At 46.1% G+C, this 16,509-nt stretch overlaps 1 protein-coding gene across 2 annotated transcripts; it reads left to right on the top strand.

Moving 5' to 3' along the window:
* The first annotated feature begins 852 nt into the window (after nt 1-852).
* PGD (phosphogluconate dehydrogenase) lies at nt 853-16,277 on the top strand. 2 transcript variants are annotated; one of them, XM_030537402.1, is made up of 13 exons: nt 889-971; nt 3,201-3,276; nt 3,744-3,923; nt 4,452-4,514; nt 5,849-5,967; nt 7,300-7,369; nt 7,902-8,036; nt 8,771-8,960; nt 11,903-12,033; nt 13,093-13,226; nt 13,621-13,720; nt 15,531-15,653; nt 15,989-16,277. In XM_030537402.1, the coding sequence occupies exons 1-13, from the start codon at nt 964-966 to the stop codon at nt 16,106-16,108; spliced, it is 1,449 nt and encodes a 482-aa protein (XP_030393262.1). In that variant the 5' UTR covers nt 889-963; the 3' UTR covers nt 16,109-16,277. The 2 variants fall into 2 exon arrangements, with proteins under 2 accessions (XP_030393263.1, XP_030393262.1); XM_030537403.1 differs by lacking the exons at nt 3,201-3,276; nt 3,744-3,923 and having other exon boundaries at nt 853-971.
* Nucleotides 16,278-16,509: the final 232 nt, after the last annotated feature.

Genomic DNA, 16,509 nt, shown 5'->3' with positions numbered 1-16,509 from the left:
CATCCCCAGGGTTGAGTCTGCAGCTCCCATTGGCAGGGAACCTGCAGCCATGGGAACCAGCTGCCTAGCTGTACCGCCACTTAAGGGCTGGATATGCTTCTGGGAGCAGCATGGAACCAGGGCAGGCAGGGAGCCTGCCTTAGCCCCACTGCACCACAGATTGGGAGCCACCTGAGGTAAGTGCCACCTGGTCAGAGCCCCCTATCCCAGGCTGGAACCCTCACCTGCACCTTAACTCACTCCCAGACCCTGAACCTCCTGCACCCTAATTCCATCTCAGATCTTGCACCCCACCCCTCTGCCCCAGGTTGGAACCCCCCTGCATCCAAACTCCCACCCAGAGCCCCCAGCCCTTCCTACACTCCTATCCCAGACCAAGCCTCCTCCTTTACTCTACACCTCACAACCCTGAGCTGCCTTCTGCACCCCAAACCCCTCATCTCTGGCCCCACCCCAGAGCCTACACCCCCCAGCTGGTGCCTGTATCCCAACTCTGAGCTCCCTCCTACACACCAAACCCCTTGACCCCAGCCTGGAGCTCCCTCCTGCACCCCAAACCCCTCCTCCCTAGCTGCACCCCCCATTCGAGCCCTCCCCCACCTCAAGGCCTAGCCGTGACCCCCTTCTTTCTAGCTCTACCCTAGAGCCTGCACCTCAGCCCCTTCCCGCCCCCCAGCCCCTTGCCCAGTGCAAGTGATTGAGGGTGGGGAAGAGTGAGTGACCGAAGGGGGGGGAGGAACCTCAGTGAAGGGCGATGAGATCGGCGCTCTGCTAGGCCTGTCTGAGCCGTCCGCCCATAGATGGGGCGGAACTAGCCCAGGACAAACCCCTAAGTCCCGCCCCCCCCGAGAAGCGGAAGCGGCCTTGGGCCAATGGGAGCGGAGCTAGGCCAGTACAGCCGGTCCGGCCGCTCTGCTCCCTGCCCAGTCACCCACCGGCCCAGCGAAGGGAGTCGCCGCCGCCATGGCACAGTGAGTCCCGCGGGCGGGCAGCGGACCCTTCCCCGAGCGAGCTGCCGGCCTGGGCGGCCTAGCGCTGTAGCCGCCCGACACCCAGGCGGGCTGCTCCGGGGTCGTGCGTGGCCGTGACTTAAACGCGCTGGTCTGGCTGGTCCCCGCGGTGGCCAGGCCGCGGCCCCTGGGAATGACCAGGCGGGCGGAGTACGAGGATGCCGTCCTTGCACGGTTGCTTTTCTGGCTGGCTCAGAAGTGGATGGTTTGGGGGCGCGGGAGGGAGTTTCGTGTGCAGGAGGTTAGACCTGGTTAATGGTTTTCAACTTTTTAATTTGTGGACCCCTAAAAAATTCCATCTGGAGGCGTGGACCCCTTTGGAAATCTTGGACATAGTCACAGATCACTGGGGTCCATGGATCAGAGGTTGAAAACTACTGGACTTGAGGAACACAGACAGTCCCTTGTGGCCTTAAAGTCTGGGAGTCAGGTTTTCCCTTGGGGCTGAGAGGAGGATTTCCCGTCTGCCCTCCCCCGGGGACCGAAACCACCTTGCTCAGACTTTGACCTGAGCCTTATGGGCTCATTTTGCCCATCCCAGTGATGCCCAGGAACCACTGACCTGGGCCACTCTTGGGTAGGATTGAGGGGGGTGGCAGTGAAGAGTTCTGCTTAGCGTTCTCAGGTGAGAGGGCATCAGAATTTGATGAGAGCTGGATTGTTGCCTTCAGTGACTTCCTTAATGGCACTCAAGTTCATGCTAACAGAGTAGTCAGTTACTAATTCAGTTTGTCATCTAGATGCATGTGCAAATAGAGTTAGAAAATAAGTGGTCACTTTGTAGCCTCTGGCCGAAATTCTTGTCAATTATTTCACATTTCTTTTTTTTCTTGACTTCATAAATTGGGAAGCATTACTCACCAGAAAAGTGTTGCCAAATATATTGCCCTATTGGTAACTCCTTACAGATGGACCTGTACAGGGCAAAGGAATTCAAGAGCATGAACAGAACAGGAGACAGGTTGTGAATCTGTGCTGGGGCAGTACTACTCTCCTTCTGAAATGTTGGGTATTTCAGGGTGCTGAGCTTGGAGACAAATGTCCTCCCTCGCTGATCCTTCTCTAGAATATACAATACAGCCTTTAATTATCAGCCTCAAAGGTCGGGGTAGGAGCCAGAATGACTCCCAAAACAAATGGATAATCAGGTGAACCATCAAGCTGGTGTGGAAGAGAGAGAAGATTCCTGGCAGAGTGAAGAGGGGACAGGGCAGACATCATTCTTATGAAGACTTCTGCACAGAAGTCTCTCTCTGTATGAGGTAGCTCATCTCTCTACCTTGCAGAGCTTGGGGAAGCTGGTGGCTCTGGTAGTTCTTCCCAACTTCTTTCTTCAGCGTCCTGTGCAGCAAACCACAGGATGTGGGGGGAGAGGACATGATAGCCAGATGGCTCAGTGAGCTGGATTTCTGCCAGTTGAAGTGGACTGATATGCTTTATCAGAGGCCTGAGGCAAAATCCAGGTGCTGCTGGGTGTGGAGCCCTGACCCTGTGAAAATTGCCCTGTCATCCTGAAACAGGGATGGGAGCTGTTTCTCCTTTTGTCAGCCCCTCATGTCCCCATTAGCTCTCTTTAAATCAGTCTCCGCACTGCTTCATTCCTTTCTCCACCCCCTGCTGGGGTAGTGATACCAGCCTTGGAGAGCCTCCTTGGCACATGTTGGAGATGCAGCAAAATACAGAAATGTGAAGTGATGTCCAGATGTTGTCATACAGTGCCATTGGCTGGGGCTGCACTGCCACAGTGTGAGCACTCCAGCTCTTTGTTGGGATATTGGGCTGCTCACTCTGAGCATATTTGGCACAGTATCACCTCTTGCTCCTCCTCTCTAGTTGCTTGGAGTGTGGGGTATTTTCCTTCTCTCTTCCTTCCAGAGTTTGTTTGCCTTGGTAGTTGGGAAGGGATCCTGGCAGCTCAAGATCACTTGGTATGCACTCTGGACAGCTCTGCTGTGTTCACCACTCCACTGTCTCTGCCTAAGACCAGAATCAGTTAATCATGTGGGCTCACAATGTAATATAGAGTGCACTATAATGTATGTAAGCAGGGAGAATATATGTACACTCTCACCAGCACAGGTTCACGGAACAGTGCAGGGGAACAGAATAGCCTGGTAGACCATGAAAGGATCATTGTTAATGACAGCTGAAATCTTTTTGCCATTGATTTGTTGTTGTTCTACTTTTCAGAGCTGACATTGCTTTGATTGGACTGGCCGTAATGGGTCAGAACCTGATTTTAAACATGAACGACCATGGCTTTGTGGTGAGTGAAGGAAATTGGGGAATTAGTTGTCATTCCCAAGGGCTGAATCCCTAGTGTCCAAGAGCAGCAGCTGGGCATTTTAATTTTTGTGGGAGGTGGTGTACGTGAACAGTGTCCTGGGTTCAGATTCTTTCCTTTTTATCACAGTCTTTGTTGTTGCTGCTCATAAAGGAAAGGGATTGGAGGAGAGGGTTGTACTCATCTGTGTCTAGCCAGGAATTGAGATCACACATGGATTTGTTAGACATCAGTCTATCCTTCGGGGGTTGCAATTGCACTTGGAACATCCGTTAGTGATTGAACCTAATGCAGAGACATACAGCAAAGCTGCAGGAGTAGCACTGACATGGTTTCTTGGAGGGCAGAAGCAGGAGAGAAGTGCATAATGCTGGAGCTAGCCGACTATTGATTGATACGGACAACATCACATTGGGAGGTGTCACGGATAGGGTTTCTTGCTTTCCCAGGTCTGTGCGTTTAACAGGACGGTGTCCAAAGTGGATGCCTTTCTGGCCAATGAGGCCAAGGCAACCAAAGTGATTGGGGCTCACAGTCTACAGGAGATGGTCTCCAAACTGAAAAAGCCCCGTCGGATCATCTTGCTGGTGAAAGCTGGAAGTGCAGTGGATGACTTCATCAAAAGTCTGGTGAGGATAGTTTCCCTCCTAGCTACTATTGGCACCTTGTTCTTTGCTGCCCACATGCCAGTTCCACCTTCCTGTTGTTGCAGAGACAATCTCATAGACTGCTAACTTGGCAATTGTCTTAAAGTCCCTTGAAGATGAGAATCCATGGGGATTAAAATCAATTAGAAGAACGCCTTAAAATAAAGGTTTGATTGCTAGACACATCTCAATAACTTTACAGACACTAATTACTCCTAAGTAGAATATGATGATGTGACTGCTTTATAGAATGGGGAAAACGCACACACACACAACCCTCCCCTTGTTTTATCCTTTGGATTCTGTTGTTGAGGAGCCCAATCTAGTGAGAACCTTTAATAAATCTGGCCCCTAAAAGGGGGGGTTGCTTGTGATTAAGGCAATAACACCGAACAGGTTCTGATGAGTTCACTCTGACCTTTCAGGGATCTCAGTTGCAGGTCAGATCTAAGTTTTCCTATATGGACCAAATAATGCAGATTAATTGTATTTTTTCTTTTCTGGTTGCAGGTGCCATTGCTGGAAGCGGGAGACATCATATTGATGGAGGAATTCAGAGTACAGGACACCACTGTAAGCCTAAGGCTGCCTTCTAGACCCTTTCCTCTAGGTGAATATGTGAGAATGCCTGCCGTGGTCCTTTCCTCCCAGAAATGGGTGAAACAGGACTGCTGTATACATGGATGCCTTTTACTCTCCTGTACGAGGGGAACCAAACCAAATTCTGTTTGCAGTGGATCCCCCTTCCTGACCGACCTGTTAAAGAGCTATTTTAGGGTTGCTAGGTCCTTCTTGTAGGAGCAGACCCATAAAAGGTTAGTTTGTGTCCAGAAATATAGCAATAAAAACACTGGCCTCATTAGAACGAAGCCCCTTTGAAAATGCATCTGTTCTAATCTCTGGCGCTCCAGAGTCTCAACTTCGTCAAGGAGAGTTGAGGAAGCCAGGATGCTTATAGCAGACCTGTTGCCTGACAGGAACCATGAGGTCTAGAATTATTGCTAAAAGGCAATATTGTGTCATTCCACTGGCCATGTATCCCATGAGCATGGGACTAATACAGTAATTATTCAGTTGGATAAAACTGCCATGTGCCAAGAGATGGCTATGCTGGTAATGAATACCTGACATGCATTGAGTCAGTTGTTCCTTTTGCCTTGTTTGTGGAATAACAGAGGCCAGTTAAACAAGCCAATGATAATGTCCTGTCTATAGTATATTTTCCCTGGGTATCTTAGAGCACCTCACAAACATGGATGTAATCTCGCGAGTGCCCCAAGAGGAATGTTGATATTATCATCCCAGATAAAGAAACCAAGGGAGAGACCTTGTGACTTGCCCAAAGCTACAGAAGAAACCACTGTCAGATTCAGGATTAATATTCAGGAATTTCTAGCTCCTAGTCCTGAGCTCAGGCTACTAGACTATGTCACCCTCCCATGGAGAGAGCATCAGTGTTCATGATGGAGTGTTCTCTTTCTCTCTATCTAATGGGCTCATTGGCTCCTCTTGGGGTTTATTGCACCCCCGGCACACTCATATCTTTGTATACAGCACGTATCACCTAGCATCTAAGGCTCTGAGCCTTTACAAGCCCTGCATCCCATTTGCCAACATGTGACATTTTCACACACAGAGGGCCAAGTCCTTATCTTCCTTTGCAAAGAACCCATACCAGTGGAGGAGCAATGGGAAGTTTGCTAATGTTCAAAGTGCAGCCTGTGTGTATGTTCCTCTTTGATGCCACATATTGCCATGACCAAAGCAGAACGAAAAAAAATATTTTTGGGTCCAAATGGTGCCATCTCTGTCCTGACTCCATGAGTGTTTGAAGTAAAATGAAGGATTCCCCCTCCTCTGTTTCAGAAAAGTTTTTGTTGAATACTATTTCTTTCTCTCCCATTCAGAGGCGCTGTAAAGAACTCCGGGAAAAGGGCGTCTTGTTCGTAGGAAGCGGTGTTAGTGGGGGAGAGGAGGGTGCCAGGTATGGACCCTCGCTCATGCCCGGAGGAGACAAAGAGGCTTGGTAAGAATCAGCCCTCCCATTCCCATCAGCTCCTCTTGTAGACTGGTCATATAATAATGAAGTCTTCTCTGGCTGTTGGAGCAGAGGGTACTTGGTGAGGGTGGGGGTGTTTATATCAAGAGACAATTAAGTTTCCTGGGGCTCAGGAACCTCTCAGCCCAGCTGAGGTCACAGGCAGTCCTGGGCTGTTCATGGCAGTCAAGGCTTACCAGTTTTCTTCTCCGTGGTGGGCAGGTGAAAGCACCAGCTGTACAGGGCATAGTCATGGGGAGAGGAGAATGAGGAACCTGACCAGAGAGACCTGAGACCTTTAACTGACTCTCTTGGGACTCCATGCCAGCTGAGAAATTGCTAGTTATAACACAGGTAGCAACAGAGCTGCTGCAGGGACTTATAGCTCAAAGGAGGCTTAGTTGGCTCTCAGTGCTCCAAACTGTTCTAGATGCATGATTCTGCACACAAACATGGCTCTCGATCCAGCTCCTCCTCCCACCCACATGTCACTGGAAGGGGCGGTGCAGCAATGACCCTTTGGGGATCTGTGCCTGGTGATTTTTTTTTTCCTGTATGTCTGGAAGACATTTTGTTTTCTGGGCCTATTCTTGGCTCAAGGAAAGGACAGCTTTTAGAAACTGAAAAGTCCTGTCGCTTCACACCAGCTTTATCTCTCAGATCAGCCTGTTCCACCTTGATGGTGCCAAGTTTTTCATCTTAAACTTGTGGATAAAAGTTGCTCATTTCTTCCATCCCCACCTAGAACTCTGTCGTCCTCTCTTCCTGCACCCCGTTCTATGTTCATGCTCCTCTCCGGTGGCTCCTTTCACCCACTCCTGACTTAGTGTTCTTTCATACCATACCATTGCTTGGCACAACCTCCCAGTTAACATTCATTAAGCTGCCTCCTTCTCCCCTTCCAAATCAGCTAAGACTGATGTTGTGGTTATGGTAGGGCAGCAAGCCAAATATCTGGGTTCGTTCAGGCTCTGCTACTGACTCATTATATGACCTTGGGCATGGCATTTAATCTATCTCTGCCTCAGCTTCCCCATCTGCAAAATAGAGGGATAATGTTGCCACCTTTGTGAAGTGCATTGACAGCCTCCTCTACAAGGCACTGTATAAATGCACAACTTGTGCAGTTTGCTATTTCCTGCATGGTGTGGCTAATTCTTGAGACATTTTGCCTTTATCGTGATTTTGATGGAGATGTCTGGTAGCCAAGTCCCCTCTCCCCATCTGGTCTGGGGGTGAGTTACAGTGGTAGTATGACATGAATAAATTTCCTCTTGTAATGTTTCTGTGGCTGCTGAATTATATCATTCCTCTCCATAGGCCTCACATCAAGAAGATATTTCAAAGTGTCGCTGCTAAAGTGAACACTGGGGAACCCTGTTGTGACTGGGCAAGTACTGACAGACATTGATAGACCTTGGAATGTGATTAGATCCATCACTTGGGTGTTTAGGCCACTGAAATGTGTATGTGTGTACGTGTCACACACACTACAAATGTATCATTTAACAAAGCAGGACTACTTTTTGCATTGATCCTTCAGTCTGCTGCACCCAGTACAGATTTGCAGTTCTGTGGTACTTCACCCTTCACATACTCTCTGTCCACATGAACTAACGTCCACAGCACTGAAGCCACCATCACAGATATTTCCCTTTTTAACAGTTTCAGCAGAGACCACGGAAAGAATTGGCTGTAGAGAATGAACTCCCCTCTCATCCCAGATGGGGCACATTGCTGGGGTGATGTGAGGGAAGCTGCCACGCAGTATCTACACACAAACCAAGGTTTGATGTGTCCAGGCTGCCTTTCCCCAGTACTAAACTCACAAAGCCATACTAAGCAAAGGGAAACTATGGGCAGGTATTTAGTTGCGGTGGCAGCAGTGTGTCTGAAGGCACCCTGTGATGTTTCTTTGGCAGGTAGGAGAAGAAGGTGCCGGGCACTTTGTGAAGATGGTGCACAATGGGATTGAATATGGAGACATGCAGCTGATCTGTGAGGCCTACCACCTGATGAAGGATATACTGGGCATGGAACATGATGAGATGGCAACGGTGAGCCACAGCCTTTCTTCCCTCTCTCTCCAGTCTTTCAGCTTTGCCCTGAGACCTAGTAGGTGACTGCTCTGCTTTGAAGGCAATTAGGATGGAGGATAACTAATGTCTGTAGTAGAATCCTCTATCCTTCTGCTAGGGCAGTGGGGGCAATGTCCCTGGGCACCAACTAAGGTGGGTTTTAAATCTTTGAACACTTTTAGACTACTGCCTCAGAGCTTTCATTCCCCATGTGCCTCCTGCCCTGAGAAATAATCTGTCTTGGTGGGAATTGAAGTGTTCTACTTGTTGTTCCCCTTGTTCCTTGCTTGGGAGATAATGAACTTCCTCCATATGAGCCAATAATGTAGGTCACAGAGATCCCTTAAAGCGGGTGGGGTAGCTAATCCGGGTAGCTATCCTTATAGAGACCCGATTAATCTTGGGATGAGCCATAAATAGTCTAAGTTCCAAGAGTGTGGTGTCATGGAATGAGGCGTTTCCACTCCCCGTATGGCTCAAGATTGTAGTATCAGGCTAGAATATGCCTGCAGGTTTCTGTTTGGAGATGGCTGCTTTGCAGCTCCATGCACCTGGGGTACCTCTGACATGGGGATGTGCTAGTTCCTCTTCTGAGCTGTTAAGTAGTTGCCTGACAAATGGGCTAAGATTGTCAGTGTGTTTGAAGGGGTGCCAGTAATTTTAACTTGGGTGAGTATCTCTCTTGCAATCCCATGGTTGGTTTCTCCATCAAGGTGTTCGGAGAATGGAATAAGACAGAGCTGGACTCTTTCCTGATTGAAATCACAGCTAACATTCTCAAGTTCAGGGACTCTGATGGCAAACACCTGCTCCCAAAGATCAAGGACAGTGCAGGTCAAAAAGGCACCGGGAAGTGGACAGCCATCTCAGCCCTAGAATACGGAGTTCCTGTCACGCTCATCGGTAACTGACTTGTCAGTCTGACTGATTTTACTGTCTCTTATTCTACTGGCCTAACAGCATGCTAGCCATGGAACACTTAGCAGTAGAGGGGATAAGCCTATGATGAAGGTGATTCTGTCTCTGTTATCCCTGATCTAACAGTTAGGCTTTTTTGTCCTTTGACAGTAGGGCAAACTACTTCCTACTCTTTGCTTACCTTCTGTGCGAGTTCTCCCTAATAATATATCCCACTTGTACTGTCAACACTCTTCTCCCCTCCCACCCTCCCATGGTATTTGCTAGTTCTTTAGCTGGTGGTGACTCAGTACCAGACCAAGACATGGAGAGGGTTTTAATATTTACCACTCTAGTTTGGTTCAGCCCTGTTCTCAGTAATCTGTCCTCCCCCAGTGCCCGATGCTAAGTCATATCACAGTCTTGAAAATGTGTGGAATAAGAAACTTGTATTTCTGCTATGGCTTCAGAATAACTTGCATCTTCCTGAAGATGTAGGAATTATTTTTCCACCATCCATGTAACTTTCTTCTCCCCCACTTCCATGTGATAGTATCGATCTGACTAGACAGGGACATTTAGGCCTTGTCTGCACTATGGCTTGAACAGCACTAACCCCCCCCATCTGTCTTTGAAAATGATTTTGAGCATTTATCTGTAAGAAGCATAGTTGCCATCTGTGTTTCAACATGATGATGTTTGCATGGTTTCTCTATGCAATGTGAACAGAATTTTCTTTTAAACTACGTTGGTTAGCTTAGGGTCTGACCCAAAGCCCATTCAAGTCAAGTGGGAATCTTTCATTGACTTCAGTAGGCTTTGGGTCAGACCCTAAATTGTGCCTGAAAAATAGCCACCCACATATGCAGATACCTACATAATTACCCACCTACCACTGATGGTTGTCTCTAGCATAGTTTCGGAACACAGCTGTGAAATTGCAGGTGTGTTAGCAGTAGACACCCCAACTATGTTACAGATGTGTTTAAATTCATACTACAAACTCTAGGTGGGACTTTAAACTGTGGGGAAGTTCCATCTGTGTCAGAGTTGCTTTATTTTTCCTGCTCTTTTCCCCCCTCCTCTTCCCTCCCCTCTTGTTTTGCAACCCCCTTGTTTTACAAGATAAATTGTATTGATCGCTTCCTCTGTGGCCAGCTGAATCCAGTTTATTGGAGAAGATTGGCTGTATTGCAGCAAAAAAACATTTTTACAAAGTAGGGCTGAGGCTGCTATTTGTTCAATAATTTAAATATTGTACCAGAGCTTTAAATCTCTCAGATTTGTTTACTTTAAAATTGTTGCGTCCTCCATTTGTTTGGTAAAGTTCCCTTGCTTGGGCTCCTGCTTTTGCAAGGATCAAGGGTGTAGGCATTACCCAGTTATAATTCCGTGCTGCAGGAGTGGTTTGTGGAGTTAGTGCTTCACAACAACCCCTGTGCAAATACTGGACATTCTTAATGCAGTTGCTACATCTTTCTCCATGCATCAGGGTGACTTGCAACTTCCTCCCTGCAATAGCAGAGTCATGCTCCCTCCACAATAAAGCAGAAGGAAACGGGTTGGGCAAGAATGAAAAGGAGTGGCTAATTCTGATTATGATGAAGTATGTTAACCTGCGACAGGGAAGTCCTCTGCAAACCTATGACTCATTCACAGGAGTATGAAAGAGAGACTTTTTTTGTAACTGGAGATTCATTGTAAAGGAAGAAGGAAAGTCTTATATGATTTCATTTTTCTGTCAGTCCCCTGAAAGGTGACCTCAAATGCTAAAAAGTAAAGGAAACTGTTTAAATTCCCAGTTCCTTCCCTGAATATCTGTACAGACTTAAATTACAAATGAATACACTTTAAAATAACATATCTGTGAGTTAGTTTTGCCTTTACTTATCTGCCAAGACAAGAATTCAGGGTTCTGGCTTCCGTGCAAGAGTTGATGATATTGCTTGCTTCTACAGCACTCTGAGGAATGCAGCTCCCTACCTTGCTTAGTGATGTTGTACGAATCTTGCATGGGCCTCTGACTGCCAGAACTAAAGTCTTAACAGATAAAAATTTTCACTTCCCCTATCAAGTAGATTTATTTTTAATGTTTGTCTGCAGCATTTTTGTGTGTGCTGGGGATTTCCTAGAAAAGCATCTCCAATTAATGTGCATCATACTGGGTATTTGTGTAAGTGCTTCTCACCTTCAAAGCACTGTGCAAGTATTTCTTTAGTCTCCTAACCTCACCTCTCCCTAAGATATACTGTGATACAAAATTGTCTGTATTTTATGGATGAAGGAAACTAAGACCAAAAGATTGAAGTTCCTTTCACAAATAAGGAAACATTGATTATTTCTATCCAGGACCCCTGTCATATAGTAGATGCCTTACATTGTTTTAAGAAGTCTCAGTCAGGCCAAGCAATGCTGCCCAAAACTGCTCTAGCCCAGTGGCTGTGTTTCTGGCCGATTGATCCCTCCTTCCTGACATTCAGATAATTCATCCAAAAAGTAAATGGTGTCTTGGAAGCCACCTTCCTTTCTTTGGACTCTCCAGATCTCAGGGTGTGGACTACTCTCCCTCTCTCTCCTCCTCCACTCCTCACTTTCTGCTATTTTTAGATCCTCCCCTCTCCATTTCTTATGATCCTCTATTGAACATGAGTTCTCTGGCTAGATTAGATTGTGGAGACTCAGTCCCACACTGTGAATCAGCTGCCAGGAGGTGCTTGATAAAAGATCCTCTCCCTGTAGACAGAGGAAATTCCTTTTGGTGTGGCCAATGGGAGTCCTCTGTCATTCATAAACCTGACCTTCCTTGCATGGCAGTGTGGCCTGCTGCTGTCATCCCATCTCTATAAACACCTGTCCCCATGTCTTGGCTCTGCATGCGATAGGCTAGAAAGACCTTATTGTTTGGCTTGTTCTTGCTAAATGTCTTCTCTTTCCTTCTCTGAATAAAGGTGAGGCTGTCTTTGCACGGTGCTTGTCTTCCCTCAAGGATGAGAGGGTACAGGCCAGCAAACGGTTGGATGGGCCCAAAATGACTCAGTTCAGTGGGAACAAGAAGGCATTTCTGGAAGATATTCGCAAGGTGAGTCAGGGCTCCTAGCCAGAGCGCTGCATTAGAGCTGCAGGGACAAAGTGAGGTTGGCTGCTGTGAGCCCGGGATTCTGAGTGGGACACGTGCTGGCTGTGCTCTTGTGCTCTCCCTGTCTCCAGCCATTGGAGCCTGCTCTGGATGACCACCTGTCATGTCTTGCCCATTTCTCCCACTGTATGCCAACTGAGATGCAATAAAATATGGTTAATGGGCAACTTGTTCATGGACCAGAGAAAGATCCCAGTTGGGATGAAGGATGATACAGGCACAAGACTGGGAACCAGTTGCTCTTCCTAGTCTAGTCACTAACTCGTGTGACTTTGGGCAATTCACGTCACCTTTTTGTGTCTCCATTTCCCTATTTGTACAATGGAGATGGTATTTCACTTTCTGCCTATTGCAGAGGCTACATTTATTAACACTTACAGAGCACATTGAGCTTCTCAGATGGAATGTGCTAAAGAAGTGCCAAATATTTATTATTGCAGGAAAATCTGCCTGGCAAAAGGCTCAGGGAATAAAAGGAGACAAAAAGATGTATGTTTGTGTTCCGGTGCATGATCCAGGTTAAGTGAAGAGTGCTTACTTGCTCTTTTAGCAGTCTCCTTTTCTGTGGTACCCATACATTCTGGGGGAAACTACTACTACCCAAAAAACCCAAACCCAAGCAAAACCCCAACCCTGACTAAAACTAAGTAGAATTTGATTGTATCTTTTTCTTCAAGTAATAGATGAGGGTAGCACTAATGCAAGAAAATGGTGGTATTTTGATGTTAGCCGTCCGAACTGCATAGGAGAGAGATTTATCAAGTACCTCTTGACCTGGATCAACTATATTCTTTTGAACTGTGAGATTGAAAAGGCTTAGACCATCAGAGGTAGTAGTTAGGAATGTTTGGAATCCAGTAAGTGAGTTTCTTACATATAACTGGAGTGTTGCCCCTGAGACAGACCTTGGTGGGACTTGTGTGCTCTGCTTTTGGATCAGATTGCAAAGTTTTTCCATCAGAGTTTGTGGGCTGCTTCCTTAAATCTGATGTCTCTCTTTAGGCACTGTATGCCTCCAAGATTATCTCCTATGCTCAAGGCTTCATGCTGCTGAGACAGGCAGCCAAAGAATTTGGCTGGACAATTAACTACGGTGGCATTGCATTGATGTGGAGGGGAGGCTGCATCATCAGAAGGTAGGAGAGCAATTGGGGCAGGGAATGCTGACCAGAGAGCAGTTTGGTTTGCCCTGCGCTGGACTGGCCCATTCAGAGATCTCGGTGGAAGATCTCCCATATTTTATCTGCTAATATGATACTGGGATGCTGCTGCCCAAGTCAACACTGGAACTTGTGCACCCTGATGTCAAGTTTATATGTTGCTCAGCCACTGCTGATCTCCTTTGCATTTTTTCATTTTGTCATTTGCCTCTAGGTGTTGGTGTTTGGAATCTGTTGATTGGTTGAGTTCTTTAAACTCTGTGCCTTTCTGGCTGCCTGTAAAATCCCAGTCCTTAGTCCCTTGGATTCTAGGCCATTCACAGCTCCCACCACTGATATCTAATTCCAGCTTTTTGTCTGTCCTGTTTAGTGCATTCCTGGGGAAGATCAAAGATGCTTTTGACCGAAACCCCGATCTCCAGAACCTGCTATTGGACGACTTCTTTAAGAAGGCTGTGGAGGACTGTCAGGTGTGTCTGAAGAAGGGAGAGCACAAAAGCAACAATTTATAAACGTAGTACATTCCAGTTGTTCCCCAAAACACCCCTTCTGCGGTGTGGTTAGGTCCAAAAAGAGAGAGGGCAGAGAGTCTTTAAAATATCTTCTGTATAACACCCTTAATCCCAAAGAGCTTTAGGTAGTCATAAAGTGCTTTGGGTTTGCGTGTGTGTGTGTGAATACAATATATGCATCTAGGAATCACTCATCCACCACTGAAATGCAGCATCTCCGTGGTGGGACATCCATGACAGCTGTTTAGCACTACCACCATGTGCAACGTAGAACAGGAAGTGAAACATAATCATAACCAGTTGAAACTGCACCATTGTAACCATAGTGAGGCAAAATCTAATTATCCAAATTAGAATTTGTCCTGGACACCAACGATAACACCCACACTGTTGTAAAAATGCCCACATGAAATCAAGACATTTCATTTCCATCTCATCAGAAAGATGGAGGTATTATATCTAAATAAAGGAAAAAAGGGAGTGAGTTTGACTGTAATGGGTAAAGTTACTGCCCTATAATTTTGATATCCAAATGTATCAAGGAGCTGAACTGAACTCTTCCTAACTATAGGACTTGGAGGTGATGATGTACTTCAGAGGGTAACTCTTCTAGACTTGCCATAAAGTGTCAAATGTAACACACTGTATCCTTGAGTGTTACAAAGTATTAATATGATTTCCCCAGAAGTAATATACTGGCAAACAGATGTTCAGTTCTTTGTAGCTTTGCCCATAATTCACATTAATTCATCCTCAGCTACTGTGACTCATCAGTTTCTAAAATGTAATTTGCTGACACCCATTCAATCAGTTCCTCATCCTGGGAGTTCCATTAGTAGCAACCATAAACTGTTAAGTTTGCCACTCCATTTTTATGTGAAATCATCAGACAGGGGTGCAGCAGTAGTCCTAGATTTTTTTTTTTTCATCTTTTCTCTAACAAAGTGAAACCTCATTCTCACCACTGACCATGCCTTTGGCCTTGGAAGGGGCCTGCTGTGCAGAATTTGGATTACAAGTTTGTAGCTAAAAAATTCTGCTGTTAGGGTATGCAGTAGCATAGTACCAGCAATGTACTCGGTTCTTCATTCACTAGACCTCGGACTGTCCAAATAAAGTGTTCTGATCTGGGTAGAAGATGAGTCCAGTTAGAACTATAAACAGAGTGTCTGGCCAATTGAGTCATTTTATTATGACTCAATTCCATTCACTAAAGCTGAATATCTTATGCACGTTAGTAAATGATTTAATGTTGAGACAAAATCATAGAATATCAGAGTTGGAAGGGACCTCAGGAGGTCATCTAGTCCAACCCCCTGCTCAAAGCAGGACCAATTCCCAACTAAATCAAAAGATTGTCCGCATACCTTTCTGAAGCGACGTGCTGGTCTCTTATGTCCTTGGGGAGTCACTGTGTTCTTTTTCATTAGGATTACTGAAGACGCCTTATTTGCTCAGTGTTCTGCTTATTTTATTCTTCTCTTTGGAATTTGTTCTCCCTGCATATGTGAAAGAGCAGAGTTCCTGCCTGAGTTTTAGATCGGATTTTGTATACTGTGTGTGTCTTGTTTGTCAATTCTGTCTTGCTGGGCAGCACTCTGAACTGCTTTTGTTTATGTATGCTGGTTGGAAAATCTGCTCACTTGATCCAGGGTCATGATTGCCAGTAGGAACATGCCATTAGACTAGAGACCAATAACCTCTGCCGTAGTCCTGAGTTCTGCTGGCTAAGCAGTCTGTTTCCTTCTTTCTCTTTGTTCTCCATCAGGACTCCTGGCGACGTGTGATCAGCACTGGAGTCCAGATTGGCATCCCTATGCCCTGCTTCACTACAGCACTTTCCTTTTATGATGGGTACAGGCATGAGATGCTGCCAGCTAACCTGATTCAGGTAAGCACCTGAGACTCCACACTGAGACCTGTGAGGCTGAAATTTCAGCCCAAGGGGGAGAAAAAAACAACACATCAGTGTGTGAAGGATCACCTCCCAAAAGCCTTTCTTCTGTATTGCCACCTCTTCTATGCATTATTCCTGGGTGTTCACTTTATAAGATTTGCCCTAAATCCCATATATTTCTTTTAAAATGGATGTCACTCAGACACTATGGCAATGGGCTTGGTATGAGAACCTAAATAGATACCTACATACAGAGGTGGGATGTAAGGTGCAATATCTCAGTGACATTGGTATTTGACTGTGTTGTTCCTGTGTGTTTCATCATCTAGGCACAGCGTGATTACTTTGGTGCTCATACCTATGAACTGTTATGGAAACCAGGGGAATTTATCCATACTAACTGGACAGGTCATGGAGGAAACGTATCCTCTTCATCCTACAATGCCTAGTAGAAATATTTCATCTGGAAGCCAAGATACTGTAGATCTGAGACATTCCTCTTGATGGCAACCCTTTACTTATACTGCATTTGGCTAGAATTTGTCTGGGCACTTATTTTATAATAACTTGTATGTATGTGTCTTATAAGGAAGGCAAATAAACTCACTTATAAATGTATTGTGGGGTGTTTTCTTCCCTTTCTGCTTTTCCCTCTCTCAGCTCAGATGGCCAGAAACACGTACTGGAACACATTTAATGCCCCATTCATATTTTGTATTCTTCTTGTTCACTAGCCTTAAGAGCGTCACTAACCATATAGATAAAGAACAACAATAGGTGGAAGGTGGCAAACCGTCAATGCAAAGCAACACTGCACAATGGTGGAGGGAGGTAATTAAAGTGCTATGAG

Source organism: Gopherus evgoodei, chromosome 18, assembly GCF_007399415.2.
Source record: "Gopherus evgoodei ecotype Sinaloan lineage chromosome 18, rGopEvg1_v1.p, whole genome shotgun sequence".
NCBI lineage: Eukaryota > Metazoa > Chordata > Testudines > Testudinidae > Gopherus > Gopherus evgoodei.
This window is presented reverse-complemented; position numbering and strand designations above follow the sequence as displayed.

Bases quoted from the DNA above. Each gene is read 5' to 3' on its own strand.
- PGD (XM_030537402.1), top strand. The intron at 4,515-5,848 runs GTAAGCCTAAGG...TCTCCCATTCAG, and splicing joins TCAGAGTACAGGACACCACT to AGGCGCTGTAAAGAACTCCG. The intron at 7,370-7,901 runs GCAAGTACTGAC...TTTCTTTGGCAG, and splicing joins GGGAACCCTGTTGTGACTGG to GTAGGAGAAGAAGGTGCCGG.